General features: G+C 58.0%; 2 protein-coding genes across 5 annotated transcripts in view; one reads left to right on the forward strand and one right to left on the reverse strand.

The window, feature by feature from the left end:
- Positions 1 to 142: 142 nt before the first annotated feature.
- MRPL2 (mitochondrial ribosomal protein L2) lies at positions 143 to 1830 on the reverse strand. Its single transcript, XM_068153624.1, has 6 exons — positions 1556 to 1830; positions 1325 to 1466; positions 1123 to 1238; positions 899 to 1009; positions 479 to 552; positions 143 to 389 (listed from the first exon to the last, which is right to left on the reverse strand). The coding sequence occupies exons 1-6, from the start codon at positions 1794 to 1796 to the stop codon at positions 177 to 179; spliced, it is 897 nt and encodes a 298-aa protein (XP_068009725.1). The 5' UTR covers positions 1797 to 1830; the 3' UTR covers positions 143 to 176.
- Positions 1831 to 1938: 108 nt separating this feature from the next.
- Positions 1939 to 18030, forward strand: part of KLC4 (kinesin light chain 4) — a 31500-nt gene continuing 15408 nt past the window's right edge. For 3 of the 4 annotated variants that reach the window (XM_068153620.1, XM_068153622.1, XM_068153623.1), the window contains exons 1-7: positions 1939 to 2046; positions 14756 to 15022; positions 15299 to 15529; positions 16229 to 16307; positions 16397 to 16622; positions 17445 to 17532; positions 17879 to 17980. In XM_068153620.1, coding sequence (XP_068009721.1) covers positions 14774 to 15022; positions 15299 to 15529; positions 16229 to 16307; positions 16397 to 16622; positions 17445 to 17532; positions 17879 to 17980 — 975 coding nt within the window. In that variant the 5' untranslated portion in view covers positions 1939 to 2046; positions 14756 to 14773. Of the gene's footprint in view, positions 2047 to 3997; positions 4092 to 14755; positions 15023 to 15298; positions 15530 to 16228; positions 16308 to 16396; positions 16623 to 17444; positions 17533 to 17878; positions 17981 to 18030 lie in introns of those variants that run through there. The other variant, XM_068153621.1, reaches the window with a different exon arrangement.

The raw sequence follows: 18030 nt of genomic DNA on the forward strand, positions 1-18030 counted from the left end.
TGAAGCCCAGGCAGACCATGGGCCCCCACTCGCCTCTCCTGGTTGCCTAACTTCTACCAGGAGCTGAACACAGTCAGCTGTGTTGCATGGGAGAAGCAGTGCCTGAGAACCCATGCAGAAAAGACACCAGTAACACAACAGCAGTGGCATGGAGAACCCTTTATTAGTTCCTGGCATCACTCCTGCGCTGCAATCCGTGGCAGGTTGACGTAGCTCTTCATGGGTGGCAGGGGTTTGATCTTGCGCCCAGCCCAGCCACCCTTACGATGCCACAGGCCTGTGTGTGGCCGCTTGCCCAGCCAGCGGTTCCGCCCTGCCTTCCCGATCACCCGCTTGTTGTGGTCAACGTTGGACACTCGACCCACCATGGCCACACAGGTCTCCAGCACCTAGGGGACAGGTAAGAGCTGCTGGCCTCCCTGAGTACACCCAGCTGTATGCCCAGGTGGTCAGTTCAGGGACAGCATGGCTCCTCTACCTGCATATGCCTCTTGGATGGCAGCTGCACAATGGCCGTGCCGTTCACTTTCCTCAGCAGCACCCCACAAGTCCCTGCAGCAGGCAAGGGGAAAGGAGACAGCCACCTCAAGCAGCAGTACAAAGTACCTCATCCTCTGGTAAGCACAGTCCCCATACTAGGAACTCCCTGAAGACCCTGCCACTGCCCTTCAGACAGCGCTCCTTCCCAAAGAGAAGTCCTCAAGGCATCACTAGTAAGTGATGGAGGCAGAGCTGCCACTGCCTCTGCCTTTCTGTAGGGATGTTTTGCACCCTAGCAAGGGGAGAAGGGAGAACAGCAACTGCCTGTCATACCCAGAGCATGCCCCCCTGCCCTCCTCTCTACCTGTGCCAAGCCCACCCCAGCTACAAAGAGTGGGTCCCCTGCCCAGAGACACACCAGCTGCCCGGATGTACTGCGCTCCCTTCCCAGGGTGGCTCTCCAGATTGCAGATCAGGGTGCCAACAGGGAGGGCACCCAGCGGGTAGGCATCCCCTTCGTTGGCTGACACTGGAAGACAGAAGCCGATGAGTTGGGCAAGGCGCAGCCAGTAAGGCCCTGGCTGTGCTGGCACAGCCGCCCTGGCCGTGCTGGCAACATCTGCCCCTGGCCCTGCGGTGCACCTGCCATCCTGCCAATGTGAGAGGAGTTCTTGATGATGTCCCCTGGCTGCATGTTCTCCGTGGCAATGATCCAGCGCTTCCGATTGCCGCCGGCCACTAGGGCGATGTCAGCCGACCTGCAGGGGGAACCCACGGTGGCTGGGTGGTTCAAAAGCAGATCCAACCTCCAGGGGCTGAGGCTGACCCCGTACCCTGCACTCGCCTGCAAGGGTCGTATCGGACGTTGATGACCTTCTCGCTGAAGGGCTCTGGCGGGGCCCCCTTCTCGTAACGCAGCCGCTGGAAGTCAATCATGCGGTACCTCCGCTTGTGCCCCCCGCCGATCCCCCGCACACGGATGCGGCCTGCGGTACAAAGGGACAGCTGCAGGCGGGTCTGTCCCCGCCACACCGGCCCCGGGGCTCCGTCCGCCGCCGGCCACCCGTCCGCCCACCTGTGTGGTCGCGACCGCCCGTCTTCTTCATGCCCACGGGCCGCACCGTGTACTTGACGCGGCACTTCCACATGGGGTCGGTGGTGCAGCGCGGCGCCGAGACGTTCAGCCCGCGGCGGGCAGCCGCCAGCGCCGCTCCGGCCACGCAGGGCAGGGGAGCGGGTGCGGGGACACGGGGCAGAGCGGGCAGCCGGGCGGAGAGGAGCAGCGACCCGAAGGCACGGCACAGGGCGGCCGCCATGGCTGCGGCCACGGCGCCGGGGGCGGGGCGGAGCCTCGGGCGGAAGCGGCGGCGGGGCCGGGCCCGGCCGGGGCGGCCATGTTGGGTGCGAGGGGGCTGCGCCGCCGAGGGGAGGGCGGGGCCGGGCTGGGTCCTCGCCCCGCCCCCCCTGCCCTCGCACCGCGGCAGGGGCTGGGACAGCGGCCGCGGTTGCGTCGCGGTGGCCGTCGAGACCTCGCCTCGAGCAGCTTGGGCGGACGCGGCTTGCCGGGTAGGGTTTCGCGGTGCGGTTCTCTGCCGGTCTCCTTGCCCTTGATGGAGGGTCCTGTCGGGTAACCGGCCGGCCGCCGCCGCAGCGGAGGCCCGCGGGGAGGAGGGTGGCCGCCCTCTCCGGTGGGGGTGCGGGCAGAGCCGCACGGCCGAGGGGGACGCGGCCTCGGCTCGGCGGATGGCGAGGGATGCGGAGGGCCCGGCGGGCGGGGGCGGCGTGGCCTCCCGGGGGCGGTGGGAGAGGAGCGGGGCCCCGCGGTGGAGCCGCCGGGGGGAGCGGGCGGCGGTGCCCGCCCCAGGCGCCGTGCCCGGAGCCGGCGCTCTGCGGTAGTGCTGCGGGCGAGGCCGGCGAGAAGGGCGGCGGTGCTGCGGACTTTGGAGCCGGCGGGGTGCTGCCCTCCGGCCTGCTGGAGCCAGCCCCCGGAGCCAGCCGCTTGGCTCTGCGGTCGCCGCCGGCTGCCCGGGGGGCTGCGCTCTCGGCCTCCCTGCGGACAGGGCCGGCTGTGCCTCGCTGCCTGTGCCGGGGGCAGGCAAAGGCCCGGGTGGGTGATAAGGATGAGCCAGCCTCAGGTCCCAGCCATGGCTGTGTCCCGGCTGCCGTGGGCGCAGGCTGGGGGATTCGGTGCTCTATAATTAGGCTGTGTCTTCACTGCCAGGAATGGCTTTCAGCCTGAGCTAAATAACATGCGTTTGCCCTCCTGCTGGACACCCCGTGCGATTCGTGTTGTATTTGTTTTTATTCAACCGCCCTGTAGCTGTGTGTACCTCTGTGGCCAGCCCGGTTCACCCTCCAGAACGAGGGAAGGGAGAGGAGCAAGATGCTTTAGGGGAGAAGAGTGTGGTGTGAGGCGAGGCAGGAGAGAGCCTGTGCGCCAACACGTCTGGGGATCCCTCCTGGGACCCTCACTCCTCGAGGGAAACCCGGGACAAGAATCCCACTGAAGCACCGTCTTGGGTGGGTGTGGGTGGGTTGGGGATGGCATGCCTGCAGAGGCTCAGAAAGCACTGAGGAGAGCTCTGAGGGTTGCACGGTGCTGTGGGTGAGGTGGCTGCAGCAAGCTACGTTACATGCTGCGGCGTTTGTCCTCTCTCTGTGCAAAGCAGCTAGAGGTCGAATGAAAGCTTCCAGGCAGTGCCTGGTCCGGCTCTGCACTGTGCAGTGCTGACACAGTAGGACTCACAGCGATCTTCTCCTGTACCTGGGCATTTCTGTGGGCACAGCCGGAGTGATTGCGCAGCTTGAAGGTTCTCTGCAGCTCCACCTGCTTGGCTTTAGGGGGTGGGCTGGGGTCAGCAGTGGGGATGTGGGTGAGGGTGACGCCAAGCAGAACCTTTCACCACAAGAAGGACAAACACTCCCCTCCCTGGGAGCGTTCAAGGCTAGGTTGGACACAGCAGCTTGGTCTAGTGGAAGGTGTCCCTGCCTGTGGCGGGGGGGGTGGAACAAGGTGGTCTTTAAGGACACTTCCAACCCAAACCATTCTGTGGATCTATAAGATTGAGTGTAGGGTGGAGCGGGATCTAGATGGATATATGGCCCGCGTGACTGGCCAGATGGCTGAGCAGGAACAACCCGCAGTGGGGCAGAGTGCCTTGGGCAGTGTGTGGGGACAGCCTGGGGGCCCTGCCCTGCTCCTTGGTGCTCCCGCCGGGCCTCAGGGAGGGAGCCCTGGCTTTCGCGTTCGTGGCACTTGCTGCATTCCCTGGAGAGCTTCTGACCGTCCTGTCTCTGGCGTCTGGCTGCACCTCCTCCCTGCCCCTGCTGCGGTGCGGTTTGGCTGCCTGGTGCTTGCGCTTGCGCTGGGAGCGGAGGGCAGAGCGGGAGCCCTGCGTGGCTGGGGCGCCCGGGAGCGCCAGCGCTGGGCGAGCCGCTGCAGGCAGCCAGGTACTGCTGCTCCTCCGCACTGCAGGGTGGGGGAGGATTCCCATCTGCTGACTGAGACGGGCAGGGTGCCCAGCTGTCCTGGAACAAAAGACCGTTTTGAAGCGCAGTTTCGGGCAGTGCTGAGGAAAACTTTTCTCCTTGGGAAGCTCCCCGTTAGCCAGGTGGGCACAGAATTTCTCTGCGGTGGGATGAAGGGGATTCTCTGGGTTGTTTGTCCCAAGGGTATGCAGCGGGCGTGCCTCCTGCTGCCAGACAAAGCCGGAGACACGGTGATGGAGGCAGCTCCTAGCGTACAGCAGGGGCTCTCAAAACTTCCAGAGCATTGTTTCCTTCCAAGCCTCCCTCTCGTTAATGAGCTGCTTCCTGAGCCCCTCCAAAGCGGCGGTGTGCCCCCACACACCGTACCAAAGGTTGGGGGGGCCGGGGGGAGCGGTTGCTGGTAAGCTTCTGAGGGGGAGAGGATGCGGCTGGGAGGAGCTGCCTGAAGGAGGGCTGGGGGATGGTGTTGCAGCAGAATGCTCTGGCTAGGCAGCCGGGAGAGAGCTGCACAATGGTGGGAGGCAGCAGCACAGTTAGCCGCAGCCGCAGGCTTTCTTGTGCCTCCTCCTCTAGCTGCCGTCTGGCACTCTCCTGTGGCTCCACGCTAGGGGCTCCTCGGAAGCCCTTGGTTCCCTGTCTCCCGTGGCAGCTCGGAAAGCAGCCGCCCTGCTCCTGCGGGAGGGGAAGGAGGGTATTGCTCAGCAGGCATCTGGTGAAAGAGCTGGCTGGCTCAGACAGAGGGTAAATAAACATGGCAGAGCCCTGCTGCAATTGGTAGAAGGAGCAGGAAGCGCATGCTCCTTCATCTGCTGCCTTGGAGGAGTACCCAGGTAGGAAGAGCATTAACCCTAAAACCCAAAATGGCTCTCAGGGCACAAAGGAAAGGTGGCCAGATTTGGGCCTTGGCAGAGGTGCTGGAGGAAGGCTTGATTTGTGAGGAAAGAGCCAAAAAGCTCCTCAGAGACCTCCAGCTGATCCAGGGAGACAGAGGTAAGCCTGATCCTTTGCTTAGTGTGCAGGCAGAGCTTTGTCTCTGGATTCTTTGGCAGCCTTGTTATGGTTTACCAGACACATTTGCCCCTGGAAATGATAGCTGAGTCTTGCAGCCTGCAGGCAGCTGGTCCCTGCAGCTGCCCCAGGTACACTGTGAAGGAAGTGTGGGCACTCCAGAGCCCTTCAGGGTACACAGAGTTGGCTTCAGGGGATTTGCTGGTCCCAGCTGTGTCCTAGGCATCACCTGTGCTCCTGGGGCATATCCAGTGCTTTGCCCTCACGTTAGACAGATGCCTGCAGAGGCACTGGCTCCTGGGAATTGTTCTGCCTGCTTTGATTCTACTTCATGCTTTCAAGGCAAGGTGATGGCTCTCACTTTGTCCTTTATAGAGTGAGACTCCCAGTCAGATTCTGAAGGCAGGAGGAGATGCTGGTCCTGGCTTTGTTCCAGCTGCTTAGCTCTTCCCTCTGCTAGCCTGGAAACAGGTTTTAATTCTGTGCCACTGTAGTCACAGGCACAGCAGGTGTGGCATGGATTTGGTGAGCTGCTGCAGGCAGGAGAGAGATGTTAAACCCAAGGTCTTATCAGCTGATCTGGAGGTGCCAGCACAAGCTGTCTGGTGAATGAGGGTGGTGAAGGCTGTTCTGCTGGCTCCATGAACTGCAACAGGGAGCAAAATGGCCCTCTGCTGAGGGCACACCTTGGTGATGGCTTGGCTTGGCTTGTTTTTGTAGCTGGGTTTTTAATCCTTGCTGTTCTCAATGCCTCTCTTCTTTTACTGCTAATGAATGAAAGGAATAGGACCTTGATCTAGTGCGAGGTGTCCCTGCCCATGGCTGGGGGGGGTTGGAACTGGGTGATCCTTGAGGCCCCTTCCAGCCCTGACAGTTCTCTGCTTCTGGCCTTGCAGTAGTTTTAGGCTATGCTTTTACAACTTTGTTACAGATTTTGAGCAGAAGAGTAGAAAAAGAATAAATCAATCACTCTGGGGTGTAAAAGGGGAAAAAAACCCAACCCACAGGTCTGGAAAGGAATGAGTGGTCTGATACAAAGCCACCCAGGCCATCCCATCTGTCCTCCTCATTGGAACTGGGTTGTGCTTTGGTGTCACTGGAGCTGAGTGTTTTGGTCAATCACAGGCTTTTGGCTTGTGGTTTCCAGCTGTGGGCTGCAAAGCAGGAGGGGAATGGGAAGCTCCCAGCTCCTTTCTGTAGTGATTTGAACCTGAGTCACTGGGGCCAAGCCCCTGTAAACCTGGCTTGCTCTAGGTTCCAGGAAGCTTAATGCTGTGGTGCCTTTTCTGCTAGAGATGGTCCATGGTGGGGAGCTGAAGCTTCTGAGGGTTTAGAATAGAATAGACCAGGTTGGAAGAGACCTTCAGGATCATCATGTCCAACCTATCAAGTGCTGATGGGAAGGAGCATGAAGGGAGCCTCCCATCTCCCTGTGGGAGAGGCCTCCCACTTGAGCTGCAATTCTGGTTCCTTAGTCCCAGTTAAAAGCCCTTGGGGCTCTTGCAGCCTGCACAGCCTTTCCCAACACAGGCCTTCTGGTATCTAGAAGCTTTACACTCAGCTAGAGCTGGCATGTGTCAGCTGCTGCTGCTGAAAGGAGCAGTCCTGGCCTCAGTGCCTGTCCATGGGATGGGGACAGCTGGGCTGTTTCCAGCAGCACATTCACTTTGTACTGAGTTACACATGACTATAAAGCTGAAAAGGGAAACCTGGTTGGGTGAAGCCCTTCTGGGCTTGGAGATTGGCTTTAAAGCCAGGCAAAGGGTGGCCTGGATCATAGAGTCATAGAATTGTTTCAGTTGGAAAGAGCCTCTTAAGATCATCAAGTCCCACTGTCAACTTGAGACCACCATGGCCATTAAGCTGTGTCCCAGAGTGCTATGTTCACACATTTCTTTCACACCTTCAGGGTCAGTGACTCCACCACCTCCCTGGGCAGCCAGTTCCAATGCCTGGCCACTCTTGCAGGAAAGGAATTTTTCCTACTCTCCAACCTAAACCTCCCCTGGCCCAATTTCAGGCCATTTCTTCTTGTCCTGTTGCCTGACATGCTGAAGAGTGCCTTGAGTTTTGGGCATGGGGGAGTGTGGGTGGGATAGCCCCTTGCCTCCATTCCCTGCTCTGCTCTGGGAAGTGGCCTGCATTGCCTCTCTTGCTCTGGGACTGGGGGACCCTGTCCCCATGGGACCCTAGGGAAAGGAGGCACGTGCTGCATTCCCTTCCTCTGTGCCTGGAGTCCCTTTGTAGTGCTGTGGTGCCTGGGCCCTTGCCCTGAAGTGGTGTTCAGTTAGAGGCAGGTGTAACAGTTTAGCTGAGGAATTCAGGTGAGGATGTTTGTATTTATGTAACCACTGGGTTTGTCCCACATGGGGATGGTTAAGAGAGAGGGATCTGAAGGGGTTTGGGGATCTATTTTGGGTGATGTTCAACCCTTGACAGTCACAGCCCTGCTGTGAGTGAAGGAGTGAACCACAGAGCTCTAAGAGACCTCTGGGCATCCCTTCCAATTAACACAACAGCCAGACCCTTGCTGGGGAGGAAGCTGTGACAAAGCAGCCTCTCTCTGTCATCTCTGTGTTGCTTTGACTCTGCAGTGCCAGAGAGGCCTGGGCTGGAGGCTGGGGTGGGGAAAGCACTTTGATTCTCCATCCTGCTGCCTACTCTTTTGTTGGCAGCAGGATGGAGAAGCTCATGACCCAGAGACAAATGGTGGCAGAGGACCTCCTGCACGTCAGACTTGGAGTGACATCATTTGGCTCTGGCACTGTGGAGATGTGCTGGCTGTGAACTAACTACCAGGGTGCTGAGCCCTGACTAATCTCCTCTTGCTGTGTTCCCAGTGGCTCTAAGGCAGCAGGAGCTGTACCAGGCATTTCTTTCTGGCAGTGGTGCCAAGCATCACAGAGCACCATTGCTCCCCTGTAGTCTCCTGCAGTCTCTGCTTTCTGACACTGTGGTATCAAAATGAGGAGAAAACTGCTGTTCATGGCACAGGCTCTGCAATCCTTGCAGCCTTGACACTCTGCTTGCTTCTATTTCATTTTTCAGCATCCAAGGTATTTATCAGGTCTGGATTTGGTTGCAGTATCCCTTAGGAGTGAGCTCAATCTCGCTTCTAGCTTTGGAGGTCAGCCAGGCTTCCCAGAGACCACCCCCCTCTTAAACCCTTTATTCTGTTGAACAGTAATGAGCTGGCAGGGATCCAAAACACAACAAAGAAATCCCTCCCCCAAACCCCAAAGACAACAAACAAACCTCCACCAGCCAACCAACCCCAAAACCCCAACCCCTCAACCACCTCTCCTTGCAAGTTGTTCTGCTTCCTAAACACATAACCTTGCTGACTCTCCAGGCAGGGAAAGCATCTCTCACAGCATGAGCACAGGATGAAGAAGTGCCAGGTTGGAAGGGACCCCAAGGATCATCTGGTCCAACCTTCAATGTTTCTAGGATAGTTATTGTGGAACTGAGACTGGAAGCCCTCTGTCTCCCTGTCTAAATGCTGCCGTTGCTAGCTGTCTCCCAGACATGGGGCACTCCTGCTTGCTATGGGTCAGACTTACTCTTCTCCACAGGGGGATTCCTACCACAGCCAAACTCTTTTTCTGCAGCTACCTTAGATCACTTTCTTTGTAGAAGAGTTTACTAATAAGAAGCTGTACCCACATCTGTGTTGGGGCTGTTCAGTCTGGAGAGGAGAAGGCTCCCAGGAGACCTTCTTGTGGCCTTCCAGTATCTGAAGGGGGCTGCAAGAAAGCTGGGGAGGGACTTTTGAGGGTGTCAGGGAGTGACAGGACTAAGGGGGAATGGAGCAAAACCAGAAGTGGGTAGATTCAGATTGGGTTAGGAAGAAGTTGTTCCCCATGAGGGTGGTGAGAGCCTGGCACAGGTTGCCCAGGGAGGTGGTGGAAGCCTCCTGCCTGGAGGTTGTTGCAGCCAGGCTGGATGTGGCTGTGAGCAACCTGCTGTGGTGTGAGGTGTCCCTGCCCATGGCAGGGGGGGTGGAGCTGGCTGAGCCTTGAGGTCCCTTCCAACCCTGACCTTTCTATGTGCAGAGGTGCTGGCAGGCCAGCTGCCAGTTGAGGGAGGCTGCTGTCACTGTCTTGGCAGCACTGCTTGGGTGAGGTTGGGATGGAGCCTGCCTCTCACATATAGAATCGTGAACTGTTGAGGTGGGAAGAGACCTTTGAGCTCATCAAGTCCAACTGCTCACCTAGAGGTCACACTCATAGAACTGCTTTGGTTGGGAGACACCTCTGAGCTCACTGAGTCCAGCCTTCAAACTGACACCACCATGGCCCCAGATGCCACTGCCACACCTTTCACCTCCCAGAGCAGTGACTCCACCATGTCCCTGGGCAGCCTGTTCCAAGCCCTGACCACTCTTGCAGTGAAGAAATTTTTCCTGATCTCCAACCTAACCTTCCCTGGCACAGTTCCAGGATACTTCCTCCTTTGGTCAGCTGATACTGGGGAGCAGAGGCTGCTCTAAGCCTGCTAAGCCATTACCACTAAACCATGCCCCTCAGCACCCCATCCATACCTTTCAAATAGAATCATAGCCTCAGTAAGGTTGGAAAAGACCTCAGAGACCATCAAGTCCAACCTGGCACCCAACACCTCATGACTAGCTAAGCCATGGCTTCAAGTGCCACGTCCAGTCCCCTCTTGAACACCTCCAGGGCTGGTGACTCCAGCACCCTCCTGGGTTTACTGGGTCCAGGAACATGCAAAGGGGAGAGCAAGAGAGCAAAGTGAAATGAGTTTGCTGAGGCTTGTGTAAGTCTGACCCAGCAGCTGGCTCCTGATTTCCCTCGTGTTTGTGGTGGGATTGTTTTGGTTGGTTGGTTGGGCTTGTTTTCCTTTACAGCCTTCTAGCTCCAGACACCATAATCTAAGCTTTAAGATTCTCTTTGACCCATTTAATCTGCGTGTCCTCGTTCCTGTGGTGGCAGCTGGCAGTTGAGACGGCAGTGCAGCTTCCAGGCCTTTTCTCTTGCAGCTCTCGCATGTGGGAGCAGCTCTCTAGAGGCAGAGGGGTGGGCTGCTGGAGTGGCTAATGCTCGGTGCTTTCCCGGTTTCGCACTTGAATGCGGGAGGAAGGATTCTGCCCGGCCGGATGTGCTGGCTGCCGGCTCCCCAGGCGAGCGCTGCGGCTGCCAGGGAGCTCGGCGCACGCATGTGCCTTCCCTCTCTGCCTGCAGCACTGCTCCGGAGGGGGGCAGGGGAGGTGGGGATGGGTGTCGCTGGAAAGCCAGGCTGTTCTGGCAGCTGACTGTGAACAGGGAAGACAAACCAACTGGAGCAGAAATGTGCCGGTGGAGAGCTGGGCTGAGACACCTGCAGAGCTGTGGGGAAGGCAGCACCTGGGCACCCCAGCTCACCAGCAGCTCGCTGGAGAGGATTTTCTTCCCCTTCTCGTCTGAACCCTGCCAAAAGGAAAGGAAGGTGTCAAGCCTCCTCTCTGCAGGAGCCTCTGAGTGCATTTTCTGGCTGGCTGAAGGACACTCAGTGCCCTTTGCTGAGTGTGTGGGTGTGGGACAAGTGCTTACACTGCAGCCTCGGCCTGCCTGACCTTGGTGTTGGTCCCCACAGAACATATTTCCTCCCTGGGGGGCCTGGCACCGAGTGTAGAGCTGCCAGCACTGGGGAGGGCTGGGTGTAAGGCTCTGTAGGGAAGAACTGACACTTTGGAGAGATAAGAAGTCAGCTGCTGGCAGTGTTGGTTGGTTTTCTTTGCTGTGCAAGATGTGACTCTTCTGCATTCCACTCTTTCTTTTCTGGTTGGCCCTTGGAGGTGAGCAGCTCCTGTGCTGCTCTTCTCAGGTTTTGCACCCTCTGTCTGCTCTGGATGATGCCCTGTCCACCCCTGAGCACTGGAAGCACCTTGGTACCTAGTGGAGCTGTGCTTCTAGGGTATCATCCTAGAGAAGAAGGACCAGGGCTGTGTGGAGGTGTTTGCACAGCCAGTGAGAGAGGAGGAGCCTGTGTTGGGAGGTCTTGAGGATGTAGATGAAGCTGTGCTGTGGGTTGGGACATTTTGGTTACTTGCCCTTCTCTGTTGAAATCTTTACAGTTCTGATAGACAAGCTGATGAGAGGGGCTAGAGGAATGTCTTTCCTGCAAGAGTGGAACAGGCTGCCCAGGCAGGTGGAGGAGTCAGTCTCACAGTATCACCAAGGTTGGAAGAGACCTCAAGGATCATCGAGTCCAACCTGGCACCACAGACCTCAAGACTAAACCATGGCACCAAGTGCCACATCCAATCCCCTCTTGAACACCTCCAGGGATGGGGACTCCACCACCTCCCTGGGGAGCACATTCCAATGACAAATGAATCTCTCAGTGAGGAACTTTCTCCTCACCTCGAGTCTAAACCTCCCCTGGCACAGCTTGAGACTGTGTGCTCTTGTTCTGGTGCTGGGTGCCTGGGAGAAGAGACCAACCCCCACCTGGCTACAACCTCCCTTCAGGTAGTTGTAGAGGGCAATGAGGTCTCCCCCGAGCCTCCTCTTCTCCAGGCTAAGCAACCCCAGCTCCCTCAGCCTCTCCTCACAGGGCTGTGCTCAAGGCCTCTCCCCAGCCTTGTTGCCCTTCTCTGGACACCTTCAAGTCTCTCAATGTCCTTCTTGAACTGAGGGGCCCAGAACTGGACACAGGACTCAAGGTGTGGCCTAACCAGTGCTGAGTCCAGGGGCACAATGACCTCCCTGCTCCTGCTGGCCACACTGTTCCTAATGCAGGCCAGGATGCCCTTGGCCTTCTTGGCCACCTGGGCACACTGCTGGCTCATGTTCAGGCAGCTGTCAATCAGCACCCCCAGGTCCCTCTCTGTTTGGCAGCTCTCAGCCACTCTGACCCCAGCCTGTAGCTCTGCCTGGGGTTGCTGTGGCCAAAGTGCAGCCCCTGGCACTTGGACTTGTTGAATGCCATCCTGTTGGCCTCTGCCCATCTGCCCAGCCTGGCAAGGTCCCTCTGCAGAGCTCTTCTGCCCTCTAACTGACTAACATCTGCTCCTAACTTGGTGTCAGCTGCAAACTTGCTGATGACTGACTCAATGCCCTCATCCAGATCATCAATGAAGATGTCAAAGAGCACAGGGCCCAGCACTGCTCCCTGGGGCACACCACTGGTGCCTGGCTGCCAGCTGGCTGTGGCACCATTCACCACCACTCTCTGGGCTCAGCCTCCAGCCAGTTCCTAACCCAGCACAGAGTGTAGTGGTCCAAGCCAGGGGCTGACAGCTTAGCCAGCAATCATCATCACCATCAATCATTGTCACCATCCCTGGAGGTGCTCAAGAGTCTTGTAGGGGTGCAGAGGCACTGGGGTTTAACAGGTAGCTGAGGAGCAGTCCTGTGCATGGTGGAATTAGTGAGGCTGATTTTCAATGGATCTGGGTCTTGCCTGACTCTTACCTAGCAAGGTGTGAACTCTGGCTGTTTGTCAGGGCTTGTGACATGAATCTCTTCCCAGTGGGTTTGTGTTGTGCTCTCTAAAGATGGCAGCAGGAGCTCTGGGTGGACATCAGTCATGCTCCCCTGAGAACTGTGAGCACTTTACAGCTGCCTTGCTGCACAGAGGGGCAGGTGAGGAGGCACTTGTGCTGCACATCTGTCAGCTGTGGAGCAGGCTTGATGATCTCAGAGGTATTTCAGACCTTAGTGAATCTGTGATCCAATGACCATGAAGCCAATGTGAAGTCAGCACTGACTCTGTGGCAGGTGGGGAAGGACTCAGCTCTTGCTCAAAGGGATGAAAAGGAACCAGGTCTTCAAGAGATGTGCAGTGCCTCTGCCCTGCTGAGCTGGATGTGGAGGCTTTGCTGCTCCTTCTGAGGGATGGATATGCATCACTGGAACAGAAACCAAGTGGGAGCTGAGAGGAGAGCTCAGGCCTGTAAAGCAGCTTGAGGAACTGTTGGAAGAGTGAGGCTAAAGAGGAGGAAATGGGTGGCTGTAATGAGATGTGTGTCCTTAGAGCAACTGCCCCAGCACTCTTCTCCATCCTCACCTTCAGTGAGGAAGAAACTGGACCCCCCCATTGCTCAGGGCCTGCTTCTGGGCAGGGGTAGTGTTAGCTGAGCTGGGGGGCTTGCCCTGAGCCCCCCTGAGCCGAGTGCACAGCTGTGGGGAGAGGAACTCTGCCAAGCAGAGGAGCTCTGCTCTCTCTGTCCTGTACCTGGGGCAGCATTTCTGCTCACTCAGTCCAGCAGCACAAGGCTGCTGCTGCTGCTAAGCAAGGAGCATAAACCAGGCAGAGGTGAGCCCTGCCAGAGGACAAAGACAAATCTGTAGGCAGCTCTTTCCCCACCTCCTCCTGTGTACTGCCTGGGCAGTTTGCCAGCTTCCTGCCAGCAAGGCCCTGGGTGCTCAGCTTGCAGAGCCTCCTGCCATCTCCTGCTGCTATGGACATGCTGCTGGGCAGGTGCTGCCCACACAGGGCATCACAGCCAGCTGCCTTCAGCCCTGCAGGAGCCTGTCTTTGGAGGGACCAACAAGGGAGGGGTGTAGAAGCTCTCCTGAGGACTGTGAAGAAGTTGCTAGGGTGACCCAGCTAAGGTGAGGGTTAGATGAGTGAGTCAGGGAGCAGGCAGGGTAGTGTCAGCCTGCTGTAGGAGGTCTGGTTTGCTGCTGCTGTCCCTCACAGGATGTTAGGGGTTGGAAGGGACCTCTGGAGATCAACTCCAACCACCCTGCCAGAGCAGGACCCTAGAGCCTAGTGCAGGTCACACAGGAATGCATCCAGACAGGTCTTGAAAGTCTCCAGAGCAGGAGACTCCACAACCTCTCTGGGCAGCCTGCTCCAGGGCTCTGGGAGCCTCACAGTGAAGAAGTTCCTCCTGATGCTGAGGTGGAGGGAGTTGTAGAGAGGAATGAGGCCTCTCCTCGGCCTCCTCTTCTCCAGACTAAACAACCCCAGCTCCCTCAGCTGCTCCTCCCCAGCCCTGCTCTCCAGACCCTTCACATCAGCTTCATTGCCCTTCTCTGGCCCTGCTCCAGCTCCTCAGTGTCCTTCTTGTTGTGAGGGGCCCAAAACTGAACCCAGTATTTGAAGTGTGGCCTCACCAGCACTGAGTACAGGGGCATGATCACTCCCCTGCTCCTGCTGGCCACACCATTCCTGGTCCTGGCCACCTGGGTACACTGCTGGCTCATGTTCAGCTGCCTGCCAAACAGCAGCTGACTCCTTGGCAGCTGTTCTGTGCTGGGGCTGAGATGGTGAGGTTGTACTCTTCTGGTCAGGGTGTTCTTTGTTTGGCCCTAGAAGGTCACTCATGCCTCCCCTGCTGAGAGATGCTCTTCCAAGAGATTTTTCCATGGAGGAAGCAGCAGAAAGCTGTGAGCTGGCTCCCCTCCACTTTCTATCCCCTTTCTTCTGCAATTGGAAGGGGTGTTGGGCTCTGACAGCCTCCTTACATCAGTGGGCTGTGGGCAGGAGGTGTACACATTGCAGCCTCACATGCCAGCTATAAATCTCTGCTCACAAATGGAAGCTAAATCAGCTTTCCCTGCTGCTGGGAGTGTGGGGGTGTTGGAGGTCAGCACTGATTCCAGCCTTTTTGTCCCCTGTCCACGTGTACCACCTGCACTGCTTGCCAGAACTCCCTGCCACAAAAGCAGATACACGTGCCCTGGCAGCTCCCTGCCACCAAGGGGAGAGGGGAAGGTGAAGACTAAGGGCTGAGAGTAGGCAACCACTTCAGCACTGGCTCTGGCTGCTGGCTGGGGCTCTCTGAAGCAGCAGCGAGGTGCTCAGGTTTTGCCTCTCTGTGCAGGGCTGCGGGAGCAGGACTATGTCCACCATGGTGTACCCAAGGGAGGAGAAACTGGACAAGCTGAGCCAAGAGGAGATCATTTCCAACACCAAGCTGGTGATGCAAGGGCTGGAGGCACTCAAGAATGAGCACAACTCCATCCTGCACAGCTTGCTGGAGACCATCAAGTGCCTGAAGAAAGATGAAGAAGCCAACCTGGTGCATGAGAAATCCAACCTGCTCCGCAAGTCAGTGGAAATGATTGAGCTGGGGCTCGGGGAAGCTCAGGTGAGAGCGGTGGGTGACCCCCTGGGTGCTACCTGGGACTGACAAGGGGGAGGTGGCTTTATGTCCCTTCCCCCCATAAGCCTCAGTGCAGCCAGGGTTGTGTCCCTTCCCCCCATAAGCCTCAGGGGCGGCGAGGGGCTGAGCGTAGAAGGGTGGCGGTGAGGGGCTGAGCGTAGAAGGGGGGCAGCACGGCCCTGAGGCCGGGCCCTGAGCGTGCACTGGGGGGTGGAAGGGCTACCAGACTGTGGTGCCTGACTGCCTGTGAGCCTTGCCCAGGTGATGATGGCCTTGTCCAACCACCTGAACGCCGTGGAGTCGGAGAAGCAGAAGCTGCGCGCTCAGGTGCGGAGGCTGTGCCAGGAGAACCAGTGGCTGCGCGACGAGCTGGCCAACACCCAGCAGAAGCTGCAGCGCAGCGAGCAGACCGTGGCTCAGCTGGAGGAGGAGAAGAAGCACCTGGAGTTCATGAACCAGCTGAAGAAGTATGATGAGGATGTGTCACCTTCGGTACGCCTGAGCCACGGGGTCACAGGGCGTTAGGGGCTGAAGGGACCCAAAGAGATCATGGAGTCCGATCCCCCCCTGCCAGAGCAGGAGCAGGGAATCCAGCACAGCTCACACAGGAACACAGCCAGAGGGGGCTTGAGCATCTCCTGAGAAGGAGACTCCACAGCCCCTCTGGGCAGCCTGCTCCAGTGCTGTGTGACCCTGACAATGAAGAAGTTCCTCCTCACGTTGAGGTGGAACCTCCAGGCTTCAGCAATAGGCCAAGCTGCCCACTTCCATTGCCAGACAGGTGACCGTGTTCTGCAGCTGGCTCAGCTCTTCCTCCTTCCCTTTTCTTCACAGTCATTGTATGACAAGCAGCCACCTTTGGGGGTGAGGGAGGTCAGAGCCACAGGAGTGCCTGGGTGTGATGGCACTGCCCTGGCATTTACTCCTCCCTGGCTACCCTGCACAGCAGTGCCTGTGCACAAAGGGAGCCTGCCCGTGGCAGAGCCTCTGGGGGAGCACGGAGCAGCTTGCCGGGGCACGCCGGGGAAACTGGGCTCCGTTAGCTTCAGCGCGGGGGAGCACGCGGTGGCAGAGACAACAGGGGAAGCTGAGGGTGTCAGTGGGCTGCAGCAGGGAGGAGCTTTGTGCAGCTGACTCAGCTGCTTCTGTCTCCTCTGAGAATCACCCGTTTTGTGATTCCCTCCCTCTCAGGAGGAGAAGGAGGGCGACTCCACCAAGGACTCTCTGGATGATCTGTTCCCGAACGAGGAGGAGGAGCACGGTCCTGGCTGTAAGTGTTTGCTGACCCAGGGTTGCTGGCTGTCTCTGTCCACACCTGCTGTGCCAATTGTGCCCCTCTTTATTCCTCTGTGCCTGCAGTGCCCCACCAGCACAGCAGTGCAGTGGCAGCTGCCCAGCAAGGAGGCTATGAGATCCCTGCCCGCTTGCGCACCCTCCACAACCTTGTCATCCAGTATGCCTCACAGGGACGCTACGAGGTGGCTGTGCCCCTCTGCAAGCAGGCCCTGGAGGACCTGGAGAAGACCTCAGGCCACGACCACCCTGATGTGGCCACTATGCTCAACATCCTGGCACTGGTGTACAGGTGAGTGTGGTGGGGAGGGCAAGAGTGGTGAGGCCACACCTTGAGTCCTGTGTCCAGTTCTGGGCCCTTCAGGTTAAGAAGGAGGTTGAGATGCTGGAAGGTGTCCAGAGAAGGGCAACAAAGCTGGGGAGGGGTCTGGAGCACAGCCCTGTGAGGAGAGGCTGAGGGAGCTGGGGTTGCTTAGCCTGGAGAAGAGGAGGCTCAGGGGAGACCTTCTTGTGTCTACAACTCCCTGAAGGGAGGTTGTAGCCTGGTGGGGGTTGGTCTCTTCTCCCAGGCAACCAGCACCAGAACAAGAGGACACAGTCTCAAGCTGTGCCAGGGGAAGTTGAGGCTGGATCTTACAAAGAAGTTCTTCACAGAAAGAATGATTGCCCCTTGGAATGTGCTGCCCAGGGAGGTGGTGGAGTCACCATCACTGGGGGTGTTTAAGAAGAGCCTGGATGAGGCCCTTGGTGCCATGGTTGAGTTGATCAGATGGTGCTGGGTGATAGGTTGGACTGGATGATCTCTGAGGTCTTTTCCAACCTGGTTAATTCTGTATTCTGCCTCCCCTGCTTACCAGGACAGCACATTCTGGTGACAGGGAGCTCCCCCAGCTTCTAGGGGCTTGCCTTTCACAAAGGGTTTGGGGCACAGACAGGTTATTTGAACCACCAAGTTCCCTGCTCTGTGGAAGGACTGGCTGAGGTGTTGGGGAATGGAGAGCTGAAAGGGCTGTGGGGGCTGGGTCTGTGTGGAGGGAGGACTGTGGCTTGCAGTTGTGCTTGCCCTGGGCTGTGGGGGGCAGATCCCCAATAACTGTCTGACTTTGCACTACAGGGATCAGAACAAGTACAAAGAGGCAGCACACCTCTTGAATGATGCTCTCTCCATCCGTGAGAAGACTCTGGGCAAAGACCACCCAGCAGTGAGTGTCTCCCTGCTCCCTGGCACTGCCCTGACCTGTGGGTGCTGCTGAGGCTAGATTCCCAATGCCCAGGGACAGCAGTGTGCTCTGCCCTGAGGGCAGCTCTTCAGGTGGGGTGGGGCTCTGCTTTACTGCTGCAGTATTTCCTGCTGCCCTGCTCAGCACGGTCCATCAGGGGGGCTGGAGCCTGCAGCGTAGCTTTCTGCCTCTGGACCTGCTTCCTGTCAGAAGCAGCTGTGGCACAGGCATGCAGGAGGCAGGACAGCCACTGTTACTGCTGTTTGCACCCCTTGTTTGCTCCCACTGGATTCTGCTTTGTCTGATGGAGAAGCTGTTGTCTTTGCAGGTGGCAGCAACTTTGAACAATCTGGCTGTTCTCTATGGCAAGAGAGGGAAGTACAAGGAGGCAGAGCCACTGTGCAAGAGAGCCCTGGAGATCCGTGAGAAGGTACTGCGCCCCCAGGCTCTGCTTCCCTCCAGCTCTCCCTCAGGCTTTCC

This window comes from Melanerpes formicivorus, unplaced genomic scaffold (genome assembly GCF_026170545.1).
Source record: "Melanerpes formicivorus ecotype bairdi unplaced genomic scaffold, bMelFor1.0.p_v2 SCAF_26, whole genome shotgun sequence".
Taxonomy (NCBI): Eukaryota; Metazoa; Chordata; class Aves; order Piciformes; family Picidae; genus Melanerpes; species Melanerpes formicivorus.

Bases quoted from the DNA above. Each gene is read 5' to 3' on its own strand.
- MRPL2 (XM_068153624.1), bottom strand. From the start codon at position 1,796: ATGGCGGCCGCCCTGTGCCGTGCCTTCGGGTCGCTGCTCCTCTCCGCC. The intron at 1,239-1,324 runs GCGAGTGCAGGG...TTCCCCCTGCAG, and splicing joins GTCCGATACGACCCTTGCAG to GTCGGCTGACATCGCCCTAG. The intron at 553-898 runs GTGTGTCTCTGG...TGCCTGCTGCAG, and splicing joins GCAGTACATCCGGGCAGCTG to GGACTTGTGGGGTGCTGCTG.